Genomic DNA, 25,711 nt, shown 5'->3' with positions numbered 1-25,711 from the left:
AAATTCACTGTCCTCCCTTTCAACGTGCTGCCCAACTTGTTCATCAGATCAGCATGAGTTTTTCTGTGACTGACATTAGAGCACAGCCCAACCACTCGAACCCACCAATCTTTGCATTTACACAGAAGAGTTGAAGACACGGAGATGAGAAAGGGGAGTCTTCCATTCACCTTCTCCAAGGGCAGGGGCCAGCGTTCCCCATTAGATTCATCAGTGGGTGATTTAGACACATACCCTACTGCAAGCGTTAGGTCAAGTTTATGCTTTCAAGTAGGTCTTTTTGCTTCTTTGCTTCAGTTTTACGTACTGCCTATGCAGTGCATAAATAAAGAGGAGCTACCTCAAACTTCTGAAAATACAGCTGCAGGAAGCTATTTTACCATTAGTTGTATGGCAGCTACAGCATACAGCAACCAAGTAGCAAAGGAAGAGCTGTACATACAAATTTTATGAGAGTAAGGCAGCACACATTCCCTTAAAGTACTACACTAAGATTCAGGGGAAAAAAATCACATGAAATCAGATTTACTGCAGTTTTCAAGAGCCATTTGTAAGGTGCAAGTTCTCTGGAGAAGCAAACAAGAGCAAAAGGAGCAATGGCCTGCTCTTGGTGGCAATACCAACCTATAGCATGGTCATGCACACAAATGTAGTTTTCCTGCCTTTGGTATGGTGTTTGTATGGTGCACCTTGCTGCACTGCCTAATAAAAAATACATAAATACTGCAGTAAGCAAGATGTAAGCTGACATGAGTATTAATGGCTAATTTTAAGTGCTCATTCGTTCCATGAGCATAACCCCTGGTGGTCCAAAAATGGTCTATTTTAATTCCATCTTTAGTCAAAGCCAAGGGTGACCATCTGTGCTCTGAATATTGCTGCTTTAGGTTCTTAAGGACCAGCCTTACCCTTCACTTAATCCCAACATTACCCATCATCAGCAAGACAGATGCAGTAAAAGAGTTCAGCATGTGGCGACCACTTGATCAGACCATATGACACATCAGGAAACTAAACAGTAAGGTGGATCCTTTGTATCAAGAGGAGTCTTTGCATACTACATTTTGAAACTAGCAATGAAATGGAAGATTTGCCCAATATATTTAAGTGACTCCCAAGTATTTATCAACCCCTATGAAAGTAAAGCAGCTCAGTCAACAAAACTGAACAAAAGCAGCTACTCTGCACATTGCTTTAGTTTGAGGAAAAGGCTTTGCTCTTGTTTTCTAGCTCAAATAGAACTTCTTTCCATTTCCTTGTACCCACCTTACCAGTTTCCCCTCCCACACCTCTAATGTAAGAAATCTCTGCAATTCACTATCCCAGTCCACAATCCTCGTGACGGTGTATCAGACCTTCCAGAAAGGGATCTTCCTCTTGGAGTTTACATAGATACAGCTACGCCTGCCTCCAGTCCACAGCATCCAGCCTCCAAGTAGCCTTGGGAAGGGAATAAAATTTGACACACTGTTGGCTCTGTTGACAAAAATTTATCACATTCCCCCATTTTTAATAAAAACCTACCCAACGGTAGCACTTGCTCATACCTCTGTCAGGCTTTTTTAGATGAACAAAAATTACTTGCAATAAAACAGAGGTAAAATTTGCATTCCAACTGCTCATGTTCAATTACATAGAAAAACATTTAGGATCCTTTCCCAAAGTAAAAAGTTACAGTATTAAAACAAACTATGTTGATGTCATAGTTTCCACTGCTGCCACACTTGGTCTTCATTTGCATCCCTGAAAGAGGGAAAAGATTGGAAGGTCATGAACATTGTTGGTTCCTTAAAAGGAATCACTAGGCAGTGTGTTTAACACAAGAAGCCGGAGGGCAGGTTACACGACAGCAGCTGATTGAGTTAACTTTCCCTATTTCCTTCTGCCGTGGAAAAGGAGTCAGGCAGAGAGGTGCAGGGAATTGTCCACGACCGGCAGAAAATCACTGTCTAATCAGGAATGCTGAAGGCTTTCCTACCTCCCCAGCTCTGTCTGCTCCTGAGGATCCCCAAGCCTAGACTCCTGGAACCGGCGCATGGAACACACTGGAAGAGAAGCTGGGATTTGTTCGTAAACAATTTATTTTATTTCAAATATGTGCCCTTGTTGATTCCTCACGGATGCCTGGAGAATCATGTCTTCCACCAACCACACACACGACTGATTTGGAAATCCTCCACCTGACTTAGTTGCTGATGATACCTGGACACCGCCTCCCTCCTTTTCCTCCTCGGAAGCTCAAAGTATAGCTCAGAGTGAGCATAAACTTGCACCTTATACCGAAACAGCTAGAAATATAGTCGACAAAGAATTAGTGAATCAGCCACTCGGGGAGGCAGAGGGCTATGAATATACAGACAAACATAAAACATCTTATTGGGGTTTTTACCAATTCTCTTTTCTGCAAGGAAGATGCAAAACCACTTGGATTTCAGTGTCCTGCTGTTCCCTCCTCCTCATCCACCAACAGAAAGAAACAATACCAAAAATACTTGATGTTCCTAACGGGTATTTTTTTACAAGTATTTAAAATCTTGTCCCTCTCCTTCCAAAAAAGCAGGTGATGTGGTATGGAGTAAACAAGACCGGACAAAGCATGGATTTCACATGGATGAACTGCTGATTATCTCTTCTTACTATTTGGTATGGGTGTGTGCTTTGTATTTCCATTGACTTTAAGACATGAAGCAAGTTATTTTGGATGCTGATGCCAATCTGAGCATTAAGGAAAAACTAACAGTGCCAGGGTATTGGAACAGGTGGTCATGGACTCATGGAAGTTTCTTGGTTTAATTATTTACACGGATGTTTTCAAATTATGGTCTGTGAAATATATTTTCCAAAGATGTTCTTATATTTGAGAAAAACAACAACAAAAAAAACACCCCTTGATCCAAATCCCATCTCTTTTTGTAAGTCTTGTTAAAAATTTTGATTCATCGATTCCTCTCAGCACACTTAAAAGCAGAATAGAGAGTAATGACATTGGTGTAAAAAAGAAAGAGAAAGACGCTGAGCTCTAAGGAGACCGACGCTCTTTCTTCAGGAGTAAATGACACTGAATGGTGTGGATTCGATTCTTTGCTGGGGCAAACTCCGGCTGAAGTTTTAGTGTTGACTCGTACCATTTCATTGCCTTTTCAAACTCTTCCTGTAAAGAAAGAGAGAAGATTGCAAAGAGTCAATTCTAAAAACACCAAACACACTTTCTTCGCCTTTCCTGTCTTACGTAGTTGTGTATGGTATGCACAAAAGTAACTGAACCTGAGGGAGGAGTGGTCCTTCCCTCTCCCCCAGGTAACTGATATTTTCTTGGATTAAATACCCAATTCTGTATAATCTATGGAAGGGCGAGCAATTATTGTTCACCTTTTCCTTTTGATAGTAGAACTTAGCATTCTTGCTGTTAAAAGTAGCTTTTAAAACAGGTTTCGGTCAGAATTTACATCGATCAAGGTTTTAACACCTTGGACAATGCAAAACCATCAACTAGGCTGAAAAGCCAACATTGCTAGAAACAACCTGAAATCACATTTTAAGGATTACTCAAGATGAAGTAAAACCAAAACAAAACCCACCAAAATCTTAAAAAGCATATAATAGCTAGACAATTTCAATTGATAAGCTAGGCTCCAGAATAGCAGTAAGGAGCATCATGCTGAAATAACATCTATTTTTCTATAGCTGAAATCTAATTACCTACAGCACCCTACTTTCCTATTAACTAGGAAAGCACACCAACATCCAACAGTGTATTGGAAGAAGGAGAGAGGAAAAGATCCACGACATTCTGGGGTTTTAAGTTACTTTCAACACTGGTTTTGTTCTCTTAAGTTCCTTGTCTCAGTAAATCTATTTGTACAATAGAGATAATACTAATTTCTGGCCACATTATAAACACTGACTAAATCACTGTGAGTTGTAAAAAGTGTATTTTAATACAGCGTATTTTTAATACAGTTTCAATATGGAATTACACAGAAAATCCTATATTAGTTTGTGGGAGCATTGACACAGCAATGAAAACAAGAATCAGACCCTTCCATTTTAGATGTTGTAATTTACATTTGCTGTGATCTGATACTATTAAGATGTTCCTTTAGAGTCCAACAGTTTCAACAGCATCTATCCCAAGTTCTCAGTCCTTAACGTGGCTGTTTCCTCTCTGTAAGACAACTTACTGAGAAGCTTTGCAGATAAATGAATGCTGGGCTCTACAATGCCATACTATCAATTAACATGACATTTACAATCTGTTGGTCAGTCACCTCTCAAATACAGCAAGTTAAAAATGATGTAAATAAACTAACTTGTCTTTATGTTAGTATAATTTAATCCAGAAGATGAATTTTGCCTCGTTGCTACAGTCATTTCTTATAACGAATATAGAGCTTCATTGAGAAAACTTTTAGATCCAGGGAAAATGAAGTTATCCTTAGGCACTGTGCTAACTTGAAAAAGATACTGGCAAGACAAGCATCAAACTTAGACTTAATTTCTTCCAAGCAATTGTCAGAACACCTTAATAGAAACAAGTCATGCCTTGCTTCGGTTTGCTTCCACTGTGCATTTCAACTCTTCTCAACCTTGATAGCCATAATATATGATCACCTCCCCAGCTCGCCCTGTTATCTGTGTGATCCTCTCAACCACGGGAGCAAAACACTAAAGACAAATGTGTGACAAGTGATGAAAACTGGCAGTGATACTTAGGAATGTGTAATTGAAAACACTTTTGACACAGACATAGAGATCAACTATGTCTCAGTCTAACTGTGCCTCTTTTACCCTTCACATGTACTGGCCCCGTTAATGATAGGGATGAAACACACAAGAACAAACCCAGCAGTAATAAGATAAAAGGGACGTTTTGTGTTCACAGTAAACACTGAAAGCTAAATCGCAGATTAGAATATATAGAGAACATGAAGAAATTTGAGTTCAATCTATAAATCATTTTGGGTGTTGATAATCCAGATGTTGAAACTAAACTTGCCTTGTGCTTGTTCACCACCACAATGAACTGGGATCTTATTGTGCTAAGCAAAGCTCTTCAGGATAGAGATCCAATTTATCATTAATGTCCAGTATTATAAAAACACCCTGTGTTTGTAGAGGCAGCCAACCCAAATTACCTATTGTTTACTACTGTCCTAAAGCTTTGCAGACAGCATTCTGAAGCCAGCTTATAGACTTGTTTGTCTTCAAGTATTAAAGGAATAACAAGAGTAAAATGAGTAATAAGAGTTCTGGCATTCAAAAATACTCTTTCTTGTTGATCTTACCCCAACTTCTTGAATGTTGCTCCTTCAAACTGATTTATGAGAGTAAGATTTGTATATTTCATGTCTAGATACTGTACCAAAGACAGATGTAAGTGGGTGACAGCACACTCACCATTGCTACATAGACATTTGCCAGCGTGAAATGATTAACCACAAAGTGTGGTGCTATTTCCACTGCCATGGTAGCCACAATGATGGCATCGTTCCAGAGTTTTGCATTGTGGAAGATGTTTGCTAGGCTTATTAGTGGTACATCCTGGAAGACAAGAGCAGGTGATAAACAGTGAGGTTCTTTGCATTGGAACTGTCTCAGGATCAACAAGACCAATGGAAGACTCCACCACTCGGCCACTCTTACTTGGTTACTTCCCACTTCACTATCTGGTGCCTTTGAAAGTGATGAGCCAGATTTATTTTACTATGAAAGGGCATTTGCACCTGGGTTACGAAGAAGAAAACTTCACCTACACACATCTGCTCGCAATAGTAACAAACACTGCTGTGGCACAGATAACTCACAAAATTAACTCACAGAAGTGTCCTAGGATGTACATTACTTTTCAGATGACCTTGCACTAGTTTTCTCCCTAAAGATGAGATGCATCCTCAAGAGAAGCTCTTTTCTTTGACCACATTTCTTCAGCTCTTGCATAAAAAGGGAAGGAATATGAACAAAAAGGGACAGCAGGGAAGCGAAAAAAGGGTTTGCAGCTGATGCAGCAGTTTTTATCCTGCAACAGAATTCCTACAGATGCTGGATAAGAGCTAGAAATAAATTTTCCCAGTTAGTCACTGATGGTATGGTTTTTATTTCCTGGATTTCCAGACTGGGACCTTGTCTGACAAAACTGTTAAGCCCTGGCAGCCATAACAGACTCTCTGAGAGCTGGGCTTCAAAGGACAGAACACTGCGAAAGAGCAAGTCTTAGGTGCCCTCAGCAGGACAATAAACAATTCTGGATGTATTTGATCCCTGCCTCCTCAACCTCCACAAGGCAAGGAGTACCTTTGCTGGATAAGTCATTCACATTTGCAAAGCAGATCTTATGGAAGTCAAAATCCCAAAAGAAGCCCACAGGAAAATTAATTACCTTTTATTTACATGAGAAAAGGCACGAGAGAGTAGCCAGAGTGCAGAAAATGGAAGAGGAGGATGAAACAAAAGAGTAAATAGCTGTTAATTCAGTGCTAACTCTCACTGAGTTCAAGCTGCGGCTGGATCTTTACAAACAAGATTCAAGGTTTTCTCTGGAGGCAGCTTCAGTATGGAGGGCAAAACAAAGGCACAAATTCAGAGTCAGCCAACCCCAGGGAACATTACATCACATTTCTAGAAAACAACATTACTAAACCATGATCTTGCCATCCTGTAGTTTACAATCCATACTCTGACCCTCACAAGTCACACAGCCAAGTGCTCCATTTCTGAGGAACCATTCCCAGTTACATAGACAGGAAAACAAGCGAGAACTTGTTGTGTTAGATCTTGGTTCCAACTTCGTGTTAAAAGGACAAGTGCCAAGAGACAGGATTACAGGAGAGAGACATAGATACACAGGACAAGAAGTGGGAATGTGCATTTCTTAGCTGAGGCATTTCTACTGCTAATGGCTAAATCCTCCTAACGATACGCTGAGTGTAAATTCCTTTGTCTCCTGATTTTCAGAGAAGGATTTAAGACCAAGGTTCAAAAAAAGGAGTACACATTTCACCATCCTGCCCCCCTTTGCTGTTCAGGTCCCAGTGTGAAATCTGCAATGTTGAGTGAGGAGCCTATATTGCATTTATCAGTTTGAAGGGGGGGGCCTGGTGTATAAGAATAGATGTCGTAATGCTCAGCATTGTATGTGGCAAGGTGAAGGGTACAAAGTACTTAGGTCAACTGAAACATTAACAGAAGATTACGTCCGAAGTCCTGCCTTTCTTGGAGTAAAGCACAACTGCCACACAAAGGTGCTAGTGCCCAGCTGAGATTCACAGCCCAAACACTTCAGATTTAAGCATTTAAGTTAGATCTCACCTCCTCCCCTCTTTAAACACATAACCAGAAAATATTTACCCCACATCTCAGAAGACTTGTCCAGTCAAAGGCTGATGAAGACTCCAAGTCCTACATAACAGGAGGAAGGTTGAGCCTGCATTGCCCAGAGGTGTCAAACCCACTGACGTGCAGAAACTTCCTCAGAACCCCTTTTGCAGTTGCCCTTTCCCTTACTCTTTTTTAAGGAGAGACCGTTCACACTAAACATGTGGTGAAAGTTGTGAGGTTTCACCACAACTAGCTCATACCTAACACATTATAGACACTGATACACACGATATTGGTCTTAATGGTAGTCTGTGAAAGCTTTATAGTGACAAGCAAAACACTGTTTCATCTGAGTAGTGGGCACATGCATACACACCTTCATGTGATGGGGTGCATAGTGCAGTGCTTGCCGTAAGCAGTCGATTGCCTTCTTTCCTTGGCCTTTCACTCTCCAGTAAAGAGCTGCCATGCTAGACAGGACCCATGAAGTCTGATTCTGACAAAAGAAGAACACAAAAACCAGTCATGTAAACACCTTTAGTAAAGTCTTCCTGTCTTTGACTCTTCCAATTTATTTATATATTGAGGTAGAGGGTGTTACACTTAAAAATAGCATTAAACTATTTCAAAGCAGCAAAAAGTTTCTTATCTAACAACATATATGCAATAGTCAGGTAAATGAGATTGCCAAATGAAACAGATTCCAAGTGCAGCATCACTTTCTTAAGAAAGGAATAGCAGCTAAATAGCTTGAAACAGCAACAAAAGTTTCAGCAGCCACAACAGCTTCTAGCTGAGCATCTAGATGTGTATACGTATCACCCAACATAAAGCAACAAACTCAGCTAACTTAGCTGATTGGGCTCTCTTTTGCCCTTTTTCTCTGGGAAAAGGAAGGATGCTCTGGGATGCAGCTCAGAGCAGAAGCCTGACAAGATTAGCTGATTAAGTTTGGTGCCTAAAGCTGGCTGACTCCCATGTCACGTGTTAGAAAGCAAAATACTATGTGCTTGAATTCTATGGACTCAGACACAGTAAATGAATGTTTATGCTCACATATGCAATTAGATAAGTAGCCATCTTGATTTGTTTGATTAGCTCTTGTGAATACTGAATGAGACTGGTAGACACAAGAACTGTACTGCATTTCCAACACAGCTAGCTTTACTGAGAATGCCTTTTCTGCTCTCAGCACTCGATTTTCAGCTTATGTGGATAAAGCTTGCTGCCTGCAGGGGAATCTGTAGCATGTAAGAGAAAGAGTTAGTATACGTCTGAAGTATATAAAGAAACTAAGTCCTGTAACATGAGCATAATATCTTTACTTTCTGGGAATGACAAATACATGCTTTAGTTTCAAAGCACAATAAGCTCCTAGGATGGCTTTTGGTAGAACAGGCTAAGGGCACCAAACTGTTTTGGCTGAGCTCTCTCTTCTACAGCAGCTTGGGATCTCCTCCCCACTAACCGTAAACATATAACAATAATCCCTATATTCTTATCCACCTTGTAGATCCTGAGAAAATGATGCCCCTAACCATCTCCTCCCAAGGCCCTCAGCTGAGGTCCTTCACAGCCTTAACTTAGCTTGGAAGCTGGGCTTTCTCTGGGGAGAACAGTTGGTGCAGCCTTGCATATGGTGCCGTACCTCTACCTGAACACATCTGACACTTCAGCCCAACACTGCGTAAGGTAAAAGGAAGTAAGAAGTATAAGCTGTCTGACCACTGCATGCCAGGATCATGACTGGATAGGAAACTTTCCACAAACTCCAAGTCAATGCAGCACAGAAAGAAAGAAAGAGGAGGGCTGAGAACCACTGAAACAGATTCAGATATATATCCAACAACCAGCAATACTGCTCACTACAGGGCTGGAAACACTGGGAAATCTGACAAGCTTAAGTTTACTAGAGAGCTATGCAAGATGCTTGACAGTTTAAGCACAGGATAGAGCTTAACAAAATACCTGTGAGGGCATTACAGACGCTGAACAGACACAAATCCCTAGTCCAAGTACTAATACACTCCTTGACTGGGATTTCAGACAAACGGTTCAGGACTGCATCGACCACTGTGTCAGTCATGAGCAGTGAGCCCAGACTCCTTATTTTTCTCATGTACGCATACCTTATCCAAAGCTTTTGCTATTCGAGTACCAACTTGTTCTAATGACTGGGGGGAGTACTGGTCTTTGCCAAGATTTTGTAGCACCTGTGGAAGACAAAGAACAGGCTATAGCTGGAACATGGTAAGAGTCATCCCTCACTTGTTGGTTGCTTATTTCCCCAGCCTTTCACAAATGCCTTAACTTGTTCCAACCTAAACATAGAAACATAGAATAGTTTGGGTTGGAAAGGACCTTAAGATCATCCAGTTCCAACCCCCCTGCCATGGGCAGAGACACCTCACACTAAACCATGTCACCCAAGGCTCTGTCCAGCCTGGCCTTGAACACCACCAGGGATGGAGCATTAACAACTTCCCTGGGCAACCCATTCCAGTGCCTCACCACCCTTACAGTAAAGAACTTCTTCCTTATATCCAGTCTAAACTTCCCCTGTTTCAGTTTGAACCCGTTACCCCTTGTCCTATCACTACAGTCCCTAATGAAGAGTCCCTCCCCAGCATCCCTATAGGCCCCCTTCAGATACTGGAAGCTGCTATGAGGTCTCCACGCAGCCTTCTCTTCTCCAGGCTGAACAGCCCCAGCTTTCTCAGCCTGTCTTCATACGGGAGGTGCTCCAGTCCTTGATCATCCTCGTGGCCTCCTCTGGACCTGTTCCAACAGTTCCATGTCCTTTTTATGTTGAGGACATCAGAACTGCACACAATACTCCAGGTGAGGTCTCACAAGAGCAGAGTAGAGGGGCAGGATCACCTCCTTCGACCTGCTGGTCACGCTCCTTTTGATGCAGCCCAGGATACGGTTGGCTTTCTGGGCTGCAAGCGCACACTGAAGCCGGCTCATGTTCATTTTCTCATCAACCAACACCCACAACATCACTGTCTATCTTGAGTTAATACTATCCGTATTATCACATTGTGTTATAACTCCATGGCACTGAATACTAAGAATACTGAGAAGTTTTATGTATGCTCAGTTGGACTTTTCTTTCAGTAATTCACCCATCAAGACATAAATACAAATACACAAACAGTGGTTTAGGATTTCCCTGAGGCCAAATCATAGAGGGCTGGGAAAACATTCTGGTAAAATATAGCTTTTAGCCTGCATTGTTCTTAGTTTTATCCAGGCATTCACTCACTGAAGGTCACTTCTGCAGACAGGGCACTGATCTAAATGCACCTTGAATCCGCCATGCTATGGTCATTTTTGTGTGACAGCCTTCAACTCTGACATACCTCTTTCAGTTGACTTTCTCCAGTGTAATGCAAACTGCCCCGACTAGAGACACCTTGCAAGTGGTCCAAAGTATGCATGCTGGCTGGCAGATTTGGATTACAGAGGGGCTCCATGGCTGGTTCTTGCAGCTGTGTGGCAAAATCAATGTGCTCTGTAATGCTACAAAGGTCATAAACCAAGCTGAATCAGTCAGAAGAAGAAAACAGAATAGTCCTTACAAAGTCCTCTAATGAGTATAAATCGTCCATAACCTGGCTGAATCTCATTTGAATAGCTCAAGAAGCAAGAGAAACCAGATTTCCTATCTGTACTTCCACTTTCCTTTGCAAATCTATCGATGAAGTACCATGTTTCCAAACTTCTTTGAAATCCTGACAGTTCTTTCTTATTTTAAAGAACCCTGAAGTCTTCAGTTTATGCACACTGAAGGCCATATAACTGTCTTGCTTTGTGGGAGTAGCTTATTGAAGGCTCACATACAAGATACTTACTCAATGTTTTTAGCAGAAACAGCAAGCCATGTGCTGGCTACAGTTGTAAGCTCTACCCTACGGAGTTTCAGGCATTCATCAGGACTTGGCCAGCCAAGGCTACGATAGTCACGTCTCTTTCCTTGAGAAAGGAAAAAAATACATAGAGAAGAAACTGTCTGGAAGCAGAAGGACATCCTACTTCCCTACAGTGATTTACAAAACACAGCAGTGGATACATTCCCTATGGTATAAAAGTCATGGTCCTGCAGTCAGATTTCTTTCAGAACTTTCCTGAACCTAAATGGACTGGAACTGGTGGGATCCAAAGACAGAACCAGATCCTACGCAAGACAGATTAGGAGGTGGAGTTTTAAATACCATTTCATTACACTTTTTCAACAGCTACAGATGAACAATTGCCACCCTTGTTTATAGGCAATACCTCTACTTAAATGTCCTTAAAGAAAGTTTGGAAGTGATCATTTACGTTCTACAGCTACGGTACAAACTAATAAAAGCTGACTGCATCTTCTGACAACCCCAGGTGAAAAATACTGCCATTTCTTTTCAATGAATATTGTTTAAGACAGAGATTGGCTTTTACCGCATTCTTACGTTCAACATAGCAACACTTCTGAAACTGTTAAGCAACTACACTTCAGTCCTCCCATTCTGCAGACATGTTAACCAAGGTAGGGAAAGGTTAAATAATTTGCTTTACATTAACAAATAGATCACTGGGAGAAACAAGAACCCAATCTTTACATTTAAACCAACTCCTGCTGAAATCTTTCCCTTACATTTGGCGGATACTGTACCAAGTCCTAGGAATCCAGCTTGTGTTAACTGTTGGGAAACATTTTCCTCTCATTTGAGAAACATCCAACTGTTTGAAATGTAAGAGGAATTCATTGTAGACGTAAATTTGCACAGTGGGAAGCCAAGTTTAACAACGTGCCAGTCTATTGCACCAGCTATGCAGACAGGGTTTCAATAGTTATTTCTAGTTACCTGAAATTTTGCCCATTTGGATGCAAATCCTATTTCCCATCCAAGGCATAGTAAACTGCTTTACCATAACTGTGTACAGTAATGAGTAAGTCTGTAAGACCATGACCATGTCTTTCCTAAAGTATTCTGATTAAAGGAAAATTAGCTTTGAGAATCACTGAGGAACTTCAGAGGGGAATGATCAGTTCTGATCACCACCACTGTGATCTACCTGCTTGTGAGTTCTGATCTGCACAAAGAGCAAAAGATAGTGAGAGGCATGGAAGTGCTACACAGAGCCAGTTCAGCAGCCAAACAGAGGACAGATACCATCATTTCCCTGTTCTACCAGGAATAACCTGAGTGACCTCCAATATGTTACTTAAATTTTTGTCCAAAAAGAGGATGTCAGCAGAGCCTGCCCCACAGGAGCATTAGGAAGGTAACTACTTTATAACTGAGGGATGCTATGTAATCAAGCCACAAAGTAGCTCAGAGGGAGAGAAGATACACGGAGGAAATGCCAAGTGTGTGCTCACAAATGATGATCCCTTCTCCCCTATTTACATATTTAATTTCGTAACTTACGTTAGACAGCTGCTAAAATAGGAGCTTGTTAAAGATTTAACGTAAAAGCCTTCAAAATGTGAAACCACTTTCCAGGTCATCAAATCCTCAAGGACTAAAATGTAGTGGAGAACACATCTTTGCTTACATGTCAGCTCTATGACATTAAGATTTTAGCTCCACTGAAATGAGCGTAAAACAAAAAGTATGAGGCCCAATTCCTTTGGTTCTCCTCTTTGGCCACATTAGGTTCCAGCAACATGAAATTTCATCCCATGCAATCGTGCTGATGACTTCTGCCCACCTGAATGTAGCAGTGGCACCAGCTTGCACCATATCAGTAGACCACTCTCCAATGCCTCTTACTCAACTAGCAAAAGCTCCACCTCCCTCTCTAAACCTCCTCATTTACACTGGTACAAAACTACTCTTCTGTAGCTCCATTATCTGGAAGAGAGCCTCTATGTTTTCTCCTATATCATCACCAAACCAATCACAACAGACCACTTTTAAGATGTGTTTTGGTTTTATGAGATCAAGCTTTCTGTGTTCTTTTTTGAGTTGTGTCTTCTGTTTAGTGAGCAACCAATTCAAGCTCTCATCCTGCATTTGTCCCTGCTGTTTCATCTGACAAACTAACTTCTTTGACTACTCACCCCCTCTCTCCTTTACTACTTCTATATCTACCTCTTTCATTCTCCACTCCTATCACATTATCCCCTGAAGACCTGGGAATTAACTAGAAAGTTTTCATTCAGGAGACAAAGTTATGCTGTACTTCACGCTAAAGGTGGAGATGGAAGAGAATTTATCCAAAGGCATATTCACTACATAGTCTTTGTGACACATATTTATGGTAGTAAACCAGTGTAATATAAAAGCTGCAAAGGAAACAAACCAGAGTAATATAGGAGTTGGAAACGACTTGCTTTCTCTAGAATCAGCAGGTTACCTATTGGTCCAGGAGAAGGTATCTTTGGTCCACTGATCTCCAGGGCAGTTTGGTAAAAGTTTTCATTGTCTCCATTAGTCCCTTCTTCCCCGTTTCTCCCAACTGGCTCCTGGAGATCCAAGCTTTCAGCTTTTGGTTTCTTTAAACGTTTGACCTGAAAAGTGATCTATCAAAAGAACAGTATTAGCAAGGTTAACATTATGAAACGCCATGACTGTTATCAGCTCCAATACACTACTCGTTTTAGCCCAAAGATTCCATTTCAAAGATGCTAAAGATGAGATCTTTCTCTCCCTCCCAACTCCACGCCAACCCATTCTCTACGGTCTGCCCACTCTCACTGCATCACACTATGCAAACAAAGTACACAACTCCAAATCAAAGGACAAAGGAGAAAACCATCTTAACTGTTCAGAACTGAAAGGCATTTTTCATTATTTATTTTGTTTGTAACACGATCATTCAGGTATTTCATTTTCTCATGCTAGCTAGAACTTTTGGTTAGAGACTTTTCTCCTTTTAACTGTGAGCAAGAAGTTTGAGGGCACCCAGCATCATTCAACACCTAAGCTCTTGCTGCTGATACTCAAGGCTTTTAATGTCAGGTTTAGTGATGCAGAGGCCCTTCTATTAGAAGATGGACTGAAACTACTTGTTCATTTCACACAAGCCATGAACCAGCTCTTTGAGGCCCATAGGGCATTTCCTACATATATTCCAGTGTTCAACACCCTGGCCTGTCCTCATCTTTCTCTCCTCCCCTTATACTATTATAAGTTGGTACAAGACTTCACTAAACCCATCCAAACTTACCCATTCAGCTTCATCATCATCACCACAGTCCCCAAAACAGGAGCTAGCCAGTCCATCCTGAGATCCCTTCTTTAGGACTCGGATTCCCTGCAAGTCCATCCGACGACCTTTTACCTCCAGTGCCCCTTCAAAAGCTTCCTGAGGCCAAGAGTTTTCAAACTCATCCACCAAAGCCAGCATCTCTTCAGACATCTGATCATCTTCTAAACCCTCCATCCCTTCCGAACCGTTGCTTTCTGCAGTGACTGCGTCTAAGAGGGAATACCATAAAAGCTTCTTTTCCTGGTACTTCCAAAAATCACATCAAAAAAGATCTATTTTCTGTGAGCTGACTTTTCCACTTGCACAAACCAAGTGTCACCGACTGCTTACTGCACACTTCAAATGGAGAGGGGGCCTGGAAAATGCAGATTTCCCTGCTACAAATAAGCATCATCTACAGCTTCAAAATCAGCTCCTCTAGACCACTTACATCAGTTTCCTTTCCAAACCACAGGTCTGCCTTGTTTGGGGGAGTAAATGGGTAGTGTCTCTCCTCTACATATATGCATTAAACACTGATGAAAGCTCCCTCTACCTTAACCATAGATGCTGGTTTTCTTCCCTTCTGTCTGGCATAGCTGAATTCACTGAGGTACAACCACCACGTTTGTAAACTCTCGCAAAAACCTACATCCTTTAGCTTGGAAAATGTCTAAACATTTGTTTTATTGAATGCATTTTGATGTTTAGCTTGCAGAAGAACAACAGTGAACAGAAAAAAAACTGGTTTTAAGGGTTACTTTTTGCTTTAGGGAGGGGGAAAAGTAGCTTTTTTGGAGGAAGGAAGACAGCTCTAGAGCCTGATTCATTCGGTGGCACTGATTTTGTAAGGTTGAACTTACTCTCCAGTCTCAAGAAGGAGGGACCCCTTGCTAAACTCTGAGTAAGGACTTCTGGATCTTCGGTACCTCCCTCTGAGCGTCCTTCTGCCACTGCAGTAACTGACTCATAGTGGTCTTCAAAGTATTTCTCTTTGTCGTGACTGCCATCTGGATTTTTCTCGTGACAGTGGCCTGAAAGAGAGATATTCACTGACACACCACGTAAGCCTGCTCCTCAAGGCTACAAGCACAGAAGCCGTACTGCAGAAGCTACACTCTTCTAGTTTTCTACATATGGATTAGCAGAGTAACTCTACAAAGACTTCATTCAGTGATTAAAAAGCTAATGTGCCTCTTGACAAGGCAGATCACCTAAAACAGTTACAGGAAACCATGTTAATAGGTATACACAATGAAGTACTAAAGAAGGAAAAATCAGTTCTCTTTTGAGGGAAGGTTACACAGTGCATAGGAAACAACTGTGTGCTGGTGGCCACCCCAATGAGCATTCCCAAGACATATTTTTAGTGACAATGCACCATATGTGGGGCTTGCCTGCCATAAACTTCCCTAAGACACCATAACGTTCCCATGCATAAGAAAAAGGGCCAAGGCAGACTGACATGTGATTGCCAGGCTCTGACCTTCTGAGCCAGCAACAGGCAGCCCATAGGTAAGATTAGCTCATTAGGCAGACAGACAAAAGCTACAAGTATTAATATGTGCCAAAACCCAGTTTATTCAGCTGAAAATTTAACATCTATAATTCTGTGGTCAGGTTCCACCAAATGCAAAGATCTAGGAATAACACTGGAAAAAGCCAAATGCAGAGCCAGCAATAAGCAGGTAAAAAAAAACACTAAAGAGCAAACTTGCAACACAAGCATTGGAGCATCCTTCAGTGAGATACTGTTAAGCTTAAAGGGTAACCACCTGCACCTTTGTGGCAATATATTTTATCTTTAATACATTTTAACTGAAGATCTGAGAGCTTCTAACAGCAATTACTTGCCAGTGTTTGAGGAGAAGAGATGCTCAGAGAGCTGCTGCCACGACCCTCCGAGTTGCACAGCTAAGAGACAGGATTCTTCATATGTGGAGAAGCTGCCCCAAACCCCACTGCACAGCTATGGGGCTGAGACATGGACCAGGGTACCTGCCTCTTATCACATGGGAAGCATGTCCCCACAGAGAGAAACATATTCTGTGTACGAAGCTGCTGCTCTCAAACCTTCCTTTCAATCACTTGTGAGTCAAAATAGCATACATACACAAATGAATTAAGAAGCACATAGTGAATCAAAGAAAGCTTAAATTAAATGCAAGATTCTCAAGTATGTTCCCCATTCTACCCTCATGAATGCAAATGGCACTGCTCCATGCATATGAAAACCACTATTTTTTTAAGCTAGCAGCATAAAATATGAGAATGTGAAGAAATTAGATCAGTGCCTCCTTTCTTCTCCATGCAATGATCCTATGTTACAAAACAGTACTTTGAAGTCTCACTCTTTATCAGGCCAGCAGGACAAGGGAGTGATTCTAACTCTTGTGTAAGGATAACCTGGTCCATCACCTCTCAGCAAAGTGAAACCATAGCTTTTTGCTGGATGGTCTCTACTTTTGCATCTGTGAACACTCTGGTGGCATGTTTGGAGGAGAAACAGTTTTCTAGGGGGGTATGGTGGTGTGACCAAGGATCAAATAAAACTATACTCATAAACCCTCTGAGGAAACTATTTCCAGACCCACCTTTTCTGCTGTATAGAAGTCAAACAATGTATTTTATGAGCAAATATGCAAACCAGACGCAGTTAACTTCATAAACTTTTCTAGCATCTGCCATAGTTATGCTCTGCCTTTCCTACTCTATCATTCATTGACTCTTTCTTTAATCCCCTCCTCACTTCCTCCATGCAGCCAATAGAAAATTAATTGGTTTCATCAAAACAAACAAAAAAATCACTTCACCCTATAGAGATCCTCATGTTTAATTTATGAGAGATGGTATGCACAGAACCCTCAAGCTGAAACCAGTCCCCCCTGCCTGCCATCAAACCAGCCTGATTTTGATGCAAGTCAGGTGTGTTTCAGTAATGCGATGACCACAACTCCCTTTGCTGAAGGTCAACTCACCATTCGTGTAAAGAACAAAAGCAAAAGGGCTGAAAAAGAGACCACTGTTTTCAAGTGAACTAGAAACAGCAAAAAGAGAGGGAAAAAAAGCAAAAGGAAAAGAAAAACCACTTAAAATTCTACTTAAGAGGGACTCTGTTAATTTAGAAACCGAGACTCGACGAACAGTGGCTTTCTTGGGATCTGACAGCTGCTATATATAGAAACCTGAGTGGCCTCCTTCTTCAAGTTGTTGCTTTCAGTTGTCTAACGTCACTGGTTGAAAAACCAGTGTATGTTTAAGATCTGTGATGAGCGTGAAGCTGGCGGCAATGAAACACTGCGAGAACTTCACAGCTCCTATCAGCCAGATGCCTGCAGACCAACAGGGTAAAAGTGTGAGACCAGCAAGGGAGCAGCACAGCCCCAAACTCCAGGCACACTCACTGGCTGTAGGACATGAGCTGTATCACTGCAGGACTTACAGCACCTTAGCCTTAGTGAAGGACAGAAGCGACTGCCACCCTATGGTCAGCTACGTATTATTAACACTGCACACATATTCTGGCTGTCTAAATAAGTCCATGTGAAGTTTAGGTGTGAAGTCCCCACACAGTGATACTGCAGCTACAAAACTTGAAGTCTAAAATGACTTTGTAGCACTTGATCAACTCAGCTTACTCCATCCTGAAAACTTACTATAGAAGGAGCACTTCTATGCTCATTTAATTTTATGAGAGCCACTTTTCCTATTGATTCTGCAGAACTAAGAAAGAGAAGAAAGTACATATCCTACCCTCTATTATGAGACATGGTTACTATGTTCCAGGCAGTGAAACAAAGATGCTATAGAGATGACACAAAACAAGTGTCTGGGTCTTCACTGAGGTGTTAGAAATAACACAAATAACTAGTCTGACTGTGTCAGATTAATGCAGAAATTTGCAGGGAAAGAAAGAGAATAGAATCATGGAATGGTTTGGGTTGGAAGGGACCTTAAAGCTCATCCAGTTCCACCCCTGTCCTACAGGCAGGGACACCTTCCACTAGAGCAGGTTGCTCCAAACCCCGTCCAACCCGACCTTGAACACTCCCAGGGATGGAGCAGTCACAACTTCCTTGGGCAGCCTGTTCCAGTGTTGTAAATTATTAAGCAAATCCACTGGAGGGAAAAAGCAAATACAAACTCTAAACTGAGACTTTGGACATTAAAAGCAGAACACAGTATTATATATTAAAGTTCTCTATTTCTCATATTGTTCTAGCTTGTAATTTTTGGGGGCCAAAGTGAATGCGCTTGTACAGCACTAGCACAACATACATTTTAAATAGAGAAAAGATCTGCTAATCCATCCATCCCACCTAATATTAACCACCTTTCTGATTTTCAGGACCCCTCTCCAATGTCATCCAAGCTGTGGTACCTACTACAGTTGGTAGGGCTAAAAATCCCCGAACAAAAAGTCACACTTCAGCTCTTGTTTAGGAATTGGATGATTCCAAACTCTTAAGTTGAAAGCCACTTCGTGTAAGGAAAGAAACACGCAGTGTTGACATCTGTAGCCAGGAAGGAGAAATAGCAGGAAGGAGAAGTGATGGATGCTATAGGAATGCTGGGGATGGACTCTTCATTAGGGACTGCAGTGATAGGACAAGGGGTAACGGGTTAAAACTTAAATGGGGGAAGTTTAGATTGGATATAAGGAAGAAGTTCTTTACTGTAAGGGTGGTGAGGCACTGGAACGGGTTGCCCAGGGAAACTGTGAATGCTCCATCCCTGGTGGTGTTCAAGGCCAGGTTGGACCCTTGGGTGACATGGTTTAGTGTGAGGTGTCCCTGCCCATGGCAGGGGGGTTGGAACTGGATAATCTTAAGGTCCTTTCCAACCCTAAATATTCTATGATTCTATGCAGTAACTGACATTGAAGACTTATTCCACGTATAAAGGGATAACAAATATTTATTCTGAACCATACTTCATATTGCCACATTTCTCAGGAAAGACACTTGGAAGCAATCATGAACTTTCCTTATTATATATATTACATATATTTATATACATATTTCTGGTACTACGTGGGGCATTTTGTTTGATTAAGAGCAAACTTCTGTCAATTTAGGTGATTCCATGCCCTTAGACTCAAAGCTGCTTACCTAAAGCAAGGAAAGAAATATGAGAAGTACGAAGAAGAGGAAAGATGAGCAATCAGCACCCTCAATGTATCACATGAAGTGCTGCACCTTGATGAAGGTCCCCAAAGTAATCAAAGTTCATTATTAAAGAGGGCATTGATTGTTTTAAAGCTCTAAATGAACTGCACTGCAGCTCTTTGTGTCTTGTGGTACATCCGGCAGAGAGAATGAGGCCTCCCTAAATACTGTCACTGTTTGATTCCTATATACCAAGTTAAGATGGATGATTTGGTGACATCAACAGCATTGAGCATCAAAAGTAAAATTATCTCTCTTTGGTTAGCACAGAGATTTTACTGACTTTTTCTTATAGAATCATAGAATGGTTTAGGTTGGAAAGGACCTTATGATCATGCAGTTCCAACCCCCCTTGCCATGCACAGGGACACCTCACACTAAACCATGTGGGAGGTGCTCCAGTCCCCTGATCATCCTCGTGGCCTCCTCTGGACTTGTTCTTCTTAGCTTGTCAGCGCAGAGCTTGTGAAATACAGCATTCCTAATGATACCATCTATGTTTCAAAGTAAAAGGTTTAAGAAAAGTATTGGCTCCTAACTTCTTATGACAAGACAAACAAATTTCCTTAGATTTTTTGGAACCCATTTAGAAATTACAATGGCAGAATAATGCCTCAGAATTAAAAGTCATTTCAAATTTATGTACTGCTATTTTTCATACCACTTGGAATAAGCAGTGCCAGATTATCTCTCGAATGATTACAAGAATCAAGTGACTATTGCTGCAGTCAGTGACTTGCATTAGATTACACAAAATGCAAGTTAAATGGCGATGTCACTGAAATGATGTGCCCCTTTGCATTTAAACAATGCAAAGAGAGAACTCTTCTTAATACAGATATTGTCAGCCTAATACCCGAGTTGTCAGAGCACAGAACAGACTGAAACCAACCTACTAACAGGAGTTAACTCCATACTTTTTGATGTGAGCTCAAAACTGGTATTCCCCACAGTGAAATTGAGTGAAGGTAGTTCTCTTTTTTTGATAGCATGAATGACATGTCATGAGCTTAATGGAAATAGGCTTTAATCCCTGCACGCTCACAAAAGGCCTCATCTACAGACATTTCTGGAGCAGGGCATCAATAAGCTGTCTTCCTTTGACTTTTGCTAGTTACTGCTTACAAAGATACAGAGAGACACGAGTCAAAGGGGTTGGTACATTACCACCTTACACATGAAAACGCGTAACAATTAATGCTGTTCTTTGGTGATGTGAAAACTTTAGTGGTGCTCACAGCTTGGGTGACACTTCGTATGTAGAATTAGGATAAAATATATCCGTTATAGAAATCAAACTGAAGCCATGACTTTTGTCACGCATGACTTTCATAGAGCAAGTCTTGTTCACTGCTTTATGTCATGTGCAATATAGAATCATAGAATGGTTTGGGTTGGAAAGGACATTAAGATCATCCAGTCCCAACCCCCTGCCATGGGCAGGGACACCTCACACTTGACCACGGCACCCAAGGCTCTGTCCAGCCTAGCTCTGAACACTGCCAGGGATGGGGCATTTATCACTTCTCTGGGCAAACTGTTCCAGCACCTCACCACCCCCACAGGAAAGAACTTCCTCCTTATATTCAAACTAAACATCCCCTGTTTAAGTTTAAACCCATTTACCAGATGGTTCAATTTACCAGAGTTTACAAGAATAATCTGGAATGAATGAACTCACCTACCAGAACACTACAACTACTGGGATCTCAGTCATCAAAATCAGGGCCAAAGCAGCACCTGAAGAACTGTCCTACTTTCTGCACCACGGTGACTTCACTGCAATATGACATTAACAAGTCAGGGTAGTGTTATGGGGAAGTGCTCTTTGAGAGACCATCCTTTCATACAACATAGAAAGCATGAGCTATGACTTTCATAGCACTGTTAAAACACGCTGCATACCTGAATTACCGTGATGTTTCAAGGTGAACATGGTAATTTTCTAAAGATCTTGTGAGCCCTTAAAAGCAGCTGTGTTATTCCAGTCACACATGAACAGACATTTGACTGCAGAACATTTGTTAAAGGGAAAAAAATCCATGCCAGTTATTTTGAGATGAGTATTAAAAGCAATAGGATGAGCAGTAACTAGAGACAAGACCTATCTTTAGCAGCTAGTGCTCTGCTCACCTTAATTATAAATGAACACTGTTCTATTAAGATGCAGCTCTAAAACTCATGTGTTCCTTTTCTTACCGTTTTCCTGGAAAAAAACATGTATTTACACTTCAAAATGAATCCCATGATTGAGCTCTGAAAGCAGAAACTGCAAACCACTTATGACTGAACAGAACTGTCATCAAAAACATTACAGAAAGGTCACAAGGCCTAACTGCTGCAAGACAGCACTGTGCTCCAGAAGCACTACCAGAGAAAAGCTGGGGCTTTCCACACACACAAGCATAAAAGAATATGTGACCAAAGCGTTTTCAGTTCATTTTTAGTCAGAGAAGGGAAGTAAATGGAGAAGAAAAGTTCTTAATATGATTACCTGGCTATGCAATACTGACCTGTAAATGTTTGACAGGTCTATACACAAGTCCCACTCTTCACTGTGCACTACAGGACCCAGGAAAATACAAGGAAGATGGATAAGCTACTAAAGGTTTTCAACCTGAAGCAGAGTAAAATCGTCTGAAGCCCTGTCACAGACTCAGAAAGCCCAACAGCCCACCCAGCAGTCAGTCTTGCTCTCCCTAAACCCAAAAGCATCACTGCTAGTCTCAGTAAGGCATGACTAGGCTCCAGAACAGTAACACACATGTACCTCCAGTACCTTTTACAGTTGTAATATCCCAATACTAAAAAATGTTATCTACTACCCACACATCATCATAGCTACCATTCTGGAATAATGAAGAGATAACAATAAGTTATTACTCTAAGACAGCAAATTCCTTCTCTGGTCATAGAATCATAGGATGGTTTGGGTTGGAAAGGACCTTAAGATCATCCAGTTCCAACCCCCTGCCATGGGCAGGGACACCTCACACTAAACCATCTCACCCAAGGCTCTGTCCAACCTGGCCTTGAACACTGCTAGGGATGGAGCATTCACAGCTTCCCTGGACAACCCATTCCAGTGCCTCAGCACCCTTACAGTAAAGAACTTCTTCCTTATATCTAACCTGAACTTCCCCTGCTTCAGTTTGAACCCATCACCCCTTGTCCTACCACTACAGTCCCTGATGGTCAAGTATTTCAAGTTAAGTACCAATATGGGTAATGGCAGAGAATGATGGGTGTAGTGCCCAAAATATAGACTAAGTTTTGATGTGTTTTCTCCCTACACAGAAACAAAGTTCATTTTTAGCTTTTCCTTTAATATAAACCCTTCTTTGCAACACTGAAGTTACAGGACAAAAATAAACATTTTCAAAGAACAGGACATTCTGCTAACTGAAAAATAAAGGCTAAGTATAGAGAACGAATAAGGAAAAAGCAATATACAGTATTTTCCAAGTTGATTTTCATAAATTCCTACCTCTTCTCTACGTTTCTCCCTTAGATGACCCTTTGGATGAGGGGCATGCTCATAATCGAGCAGTAAGAAGAGCGTGCTACATAACAAGCTTTGGTTTGATGCAGAGCAAACAGGATGATGATTTATGTGGCCAAAGACTCAGGCACACAAAAGGAAGCATATAAAAGTTGGTTCTGTTTTATCATTTATTCCAACAACAGGTTTTCAATTAAGAGGATTATGTCGTAAAACAACTGTTCTCATAGGGAAACAGTTTTTAAACCTGATTTGTAGCCAAAAGACGCCTCTAAATTGGCTTACTATAGATTTAAAGATTATCTATTTGTCTCATTACAGCAGTTCTGATTAAACCTTTTAAAGCATACAAATGCCAACAATACATAACCAAATTCCTTGTTCCTACTAAGTGAAATACCTCACCATTGCGTAACACACCAGTCCCTGATGAACAGACACACGAATTCTCCTTATGAAATATAAAGAAGTGATGAATAAAACATGGCAAAAAAAAATTTAAAGAGGAAACAAACCTATTTAAATTAGAACATGTTGTAATTTAATAGGAAACATGCATGCTAAGCATCCTGAAGAATTCAGTAGGCTACCTTATAATAGAGTAGAAAACATCAACCCACCCTCCCATAGTTAAAAACAGGGAGGGCAAAATAAAAGAGGTTGATTACTTAAGGCTTGCACTCTCCTCCTTCCTCTATACCCAACAAAATAGGCCTTGTTTGGTTTTTATGACGCACACGTAGAAGCAAAGCTTGTTCAATGGGCCTAAAATAGAATCATAGAATAGTCTGGGTTGGAAAAGACCTTAAACTAGTTTCAACCCCTGCCATGGGCAGGGACACCTTCCACTAGACCAGGTTGCTCCAAGCCCCTGTGTCCAACCTGGCCTTGAACACTGCCAGGGATGGGGCAGCCACAGCTTCTCTGGGCACCCTGTGCCAGTGCCTCAGCACCCTCACAAGGAAGATTTTTTTCCTAAGATCTCAATCTATTCTCTTGCAGTTTAAAGCCATTGCCTCTTGTCCTGCCACTATGTGCACTTGTAAACAGCCCCTCTCCAGATTTCCTGTGGGTCCGCTTCAGGTTACGGAAGGCTGCTATCAGGTCTCCCCAGACCTTTCTCCGGGTTGACCCAGCCCAGCTCTCTCAGCCTGACTCCAGAGCAGAGCTGCTCCAGGCCCCACAGCATCTCCGTGGCCTCCTCTGGACTCGCTCCAACAGCTCCACATCCCCCCTGTATTGTTACCCCACAGCTGGACACAGGACTCAGAAGGGGGGGGGGTCTCACAAAAGTGGAGTAGGGAGGGAGAATAGGGAGGGAGAATCCTCTCCCTTGACCTGCTGGCCACCTGCTGGTCCTTTTGATACAGCCCAGCACACGGCTGGTTTCTGGACGGCAAGTGCACACTACCAGGTCATATTGAGCCTTTCGTCCATTGACACCTCCAAGTCCTTCTTCCCAAGGCTGCTCTCAATCTCCACCCAATGTGTATTTGTGCCTGGGATTGCCCCAACCAGGGTGTAAGACCTTGCACTTTGTTTTGTTGAACTTCATGATGCTGGCACTGGCCCACCTCTCAAGTGTGTCAAGGTCCCTCTGGATCCCATCCCTTCCCTCCAGTGTGTTGACCGCACCACACAGCCTGGTGTCAGCAGCAAACCTGCTGAGGGTGCACTCGATCCCACTGTCTATGCTGCTGACAAAGATATTGACCAGTGCTGCTCCCAACACCAACACCTAAATTTAAACTCTCCAATCCTGTCAGTGGATAAAAGAGACTGGAAAATGTCTCTTTCAGGGTCTCTTTCTGGTCCTGCATACAGAGGAGGAAGGCAGGTAGAACTCCAGTGTCACTTTCAGCCTGTGCCTCCAGAATAGCTAGGTTTTAGTCGTTGGTTTGCTTTGGGGAAAAAGGGAAAGGCAAGAGAAACAAGCACATGTAAGCTCTGAAGGCAAAGGCTTGTCCTCAGTGACATCTATGTGCCAGAATTTTCTCCTCCTGTCAGATAAGAAAATAGTTCCTTATTAATTCCTTAACGATAAACACTCACCCACAGCAGATCACAGCATAATGCATGCTATGAATATCGAATGACTAATGCTTGGCCCCCTGCACACAACACACTTCTGAAATCTGGCTCTGATGAAGCCACGGAAATTCTTAGTTTAAGGATCACTAGCATAAGCAAAGGCAACAGTGGCCTGCGTTTGTTTTGCTCTCTTTCTAATCTGTCTTCTGTATTATATACATACCTCTTCTTATGCTGAATATTAAATATTAGACCCTGTGGTACCCATGAACTCAAATTTAAAAGGGACTTTAAGACACTGATGAGAAATGGCATCCTGTAGTTGAACTGTACACTGTTAAATAACCCCACTGTGAGCTACTGTTAGCTTTCTGCTTCTCCCAACATGCATGGTTGACACTATAAAACCCAATAATGGCTTTATGTGCGTGCCTTTTCACTACCACTCTGTCTGTAAGGTGTGCACCATATATTGCTACTTAAACAGTATCACACAGGAACCTGATTTCATAGG

At 41.7% G+C, this 25,711-nt stretch overlaps 1 protein-coding gene across 1 annotated transcript in view; it reads right to left on the bottom strand.

Annotated features, from left to right (window-relative positions):
• Positions 1 to 2,063: 2,063 nt before the first annotated feature.
• Positions 2,064 to 25,711, bottom strand: part of TTC17 (tetratricopeptide repeat domain 17) — a 60,699-nt gene continuing 37,051 nt past the window's right edge. The window contains exons 17-25 of the mRNA XM_061462098.1: positions 15,360 to 15,530; positions 14,476 to 14,726; positions 13,663 to 13,828; positions 11,172 to 11,292; positions 10,680 to 10,839; positions 9,444 to 9,527; positions 7,691 to 7,810; positions 5,398 to 5,541; positions 2,064 to 3,151 (exon numbers count right to left, since the gene is read on the bottom strand). Of these exons, the coding sequence (XP_061318082.1) occupies positions 3,020 to 3,151; positions 5,398 to 5,541; positions 7,691 to 7,810; positions 9,444 to 9,527; positions 10,680 to 10,839; positions 11,172 to 11,292; positions 13,663 to 13,828; positions 14,476 to 14,726; positions 15,360 to 15,530 (1,349 nt within the window). The 3' untranslated portion in view covers positions 2,064 to 3,019. The remainder of the gene's footprint in view (positions 3,152 to 5,397; positions 5,542 to 7,690; positions 7,811 to 9,443; positions 9,528 to 10,679; positions 10,840 to 11,171; positions 11,293 to 13,662; positions 13,829 to 14,475; positions 14,727 to 15,359; positions 15,531 to 25,711) is intronic.

Source organism: Pezoporus flaviventris, unplaced genomic scaffold (assembly GCF_033815535.1).
Source record: "Pezoporus flaviventris isolate CSIRO_AGI_PZ_B2104156 unplaced genomic scaffold, CSIRO_AGI_Pfla_v1 ptg000035l, whole genome shotgun sequence".
NCBI lineage: Eukaryota > Metazoa > Chordata > Aves > Psittaciformes > Psittacidae > Pezoporus > Pezoporus flaviventris.
The sequence above is the reverse complement of the archived record's forward strand: the minus strand, read 5'-3'. Positions and strand labels throughout refer to the sequence as shown.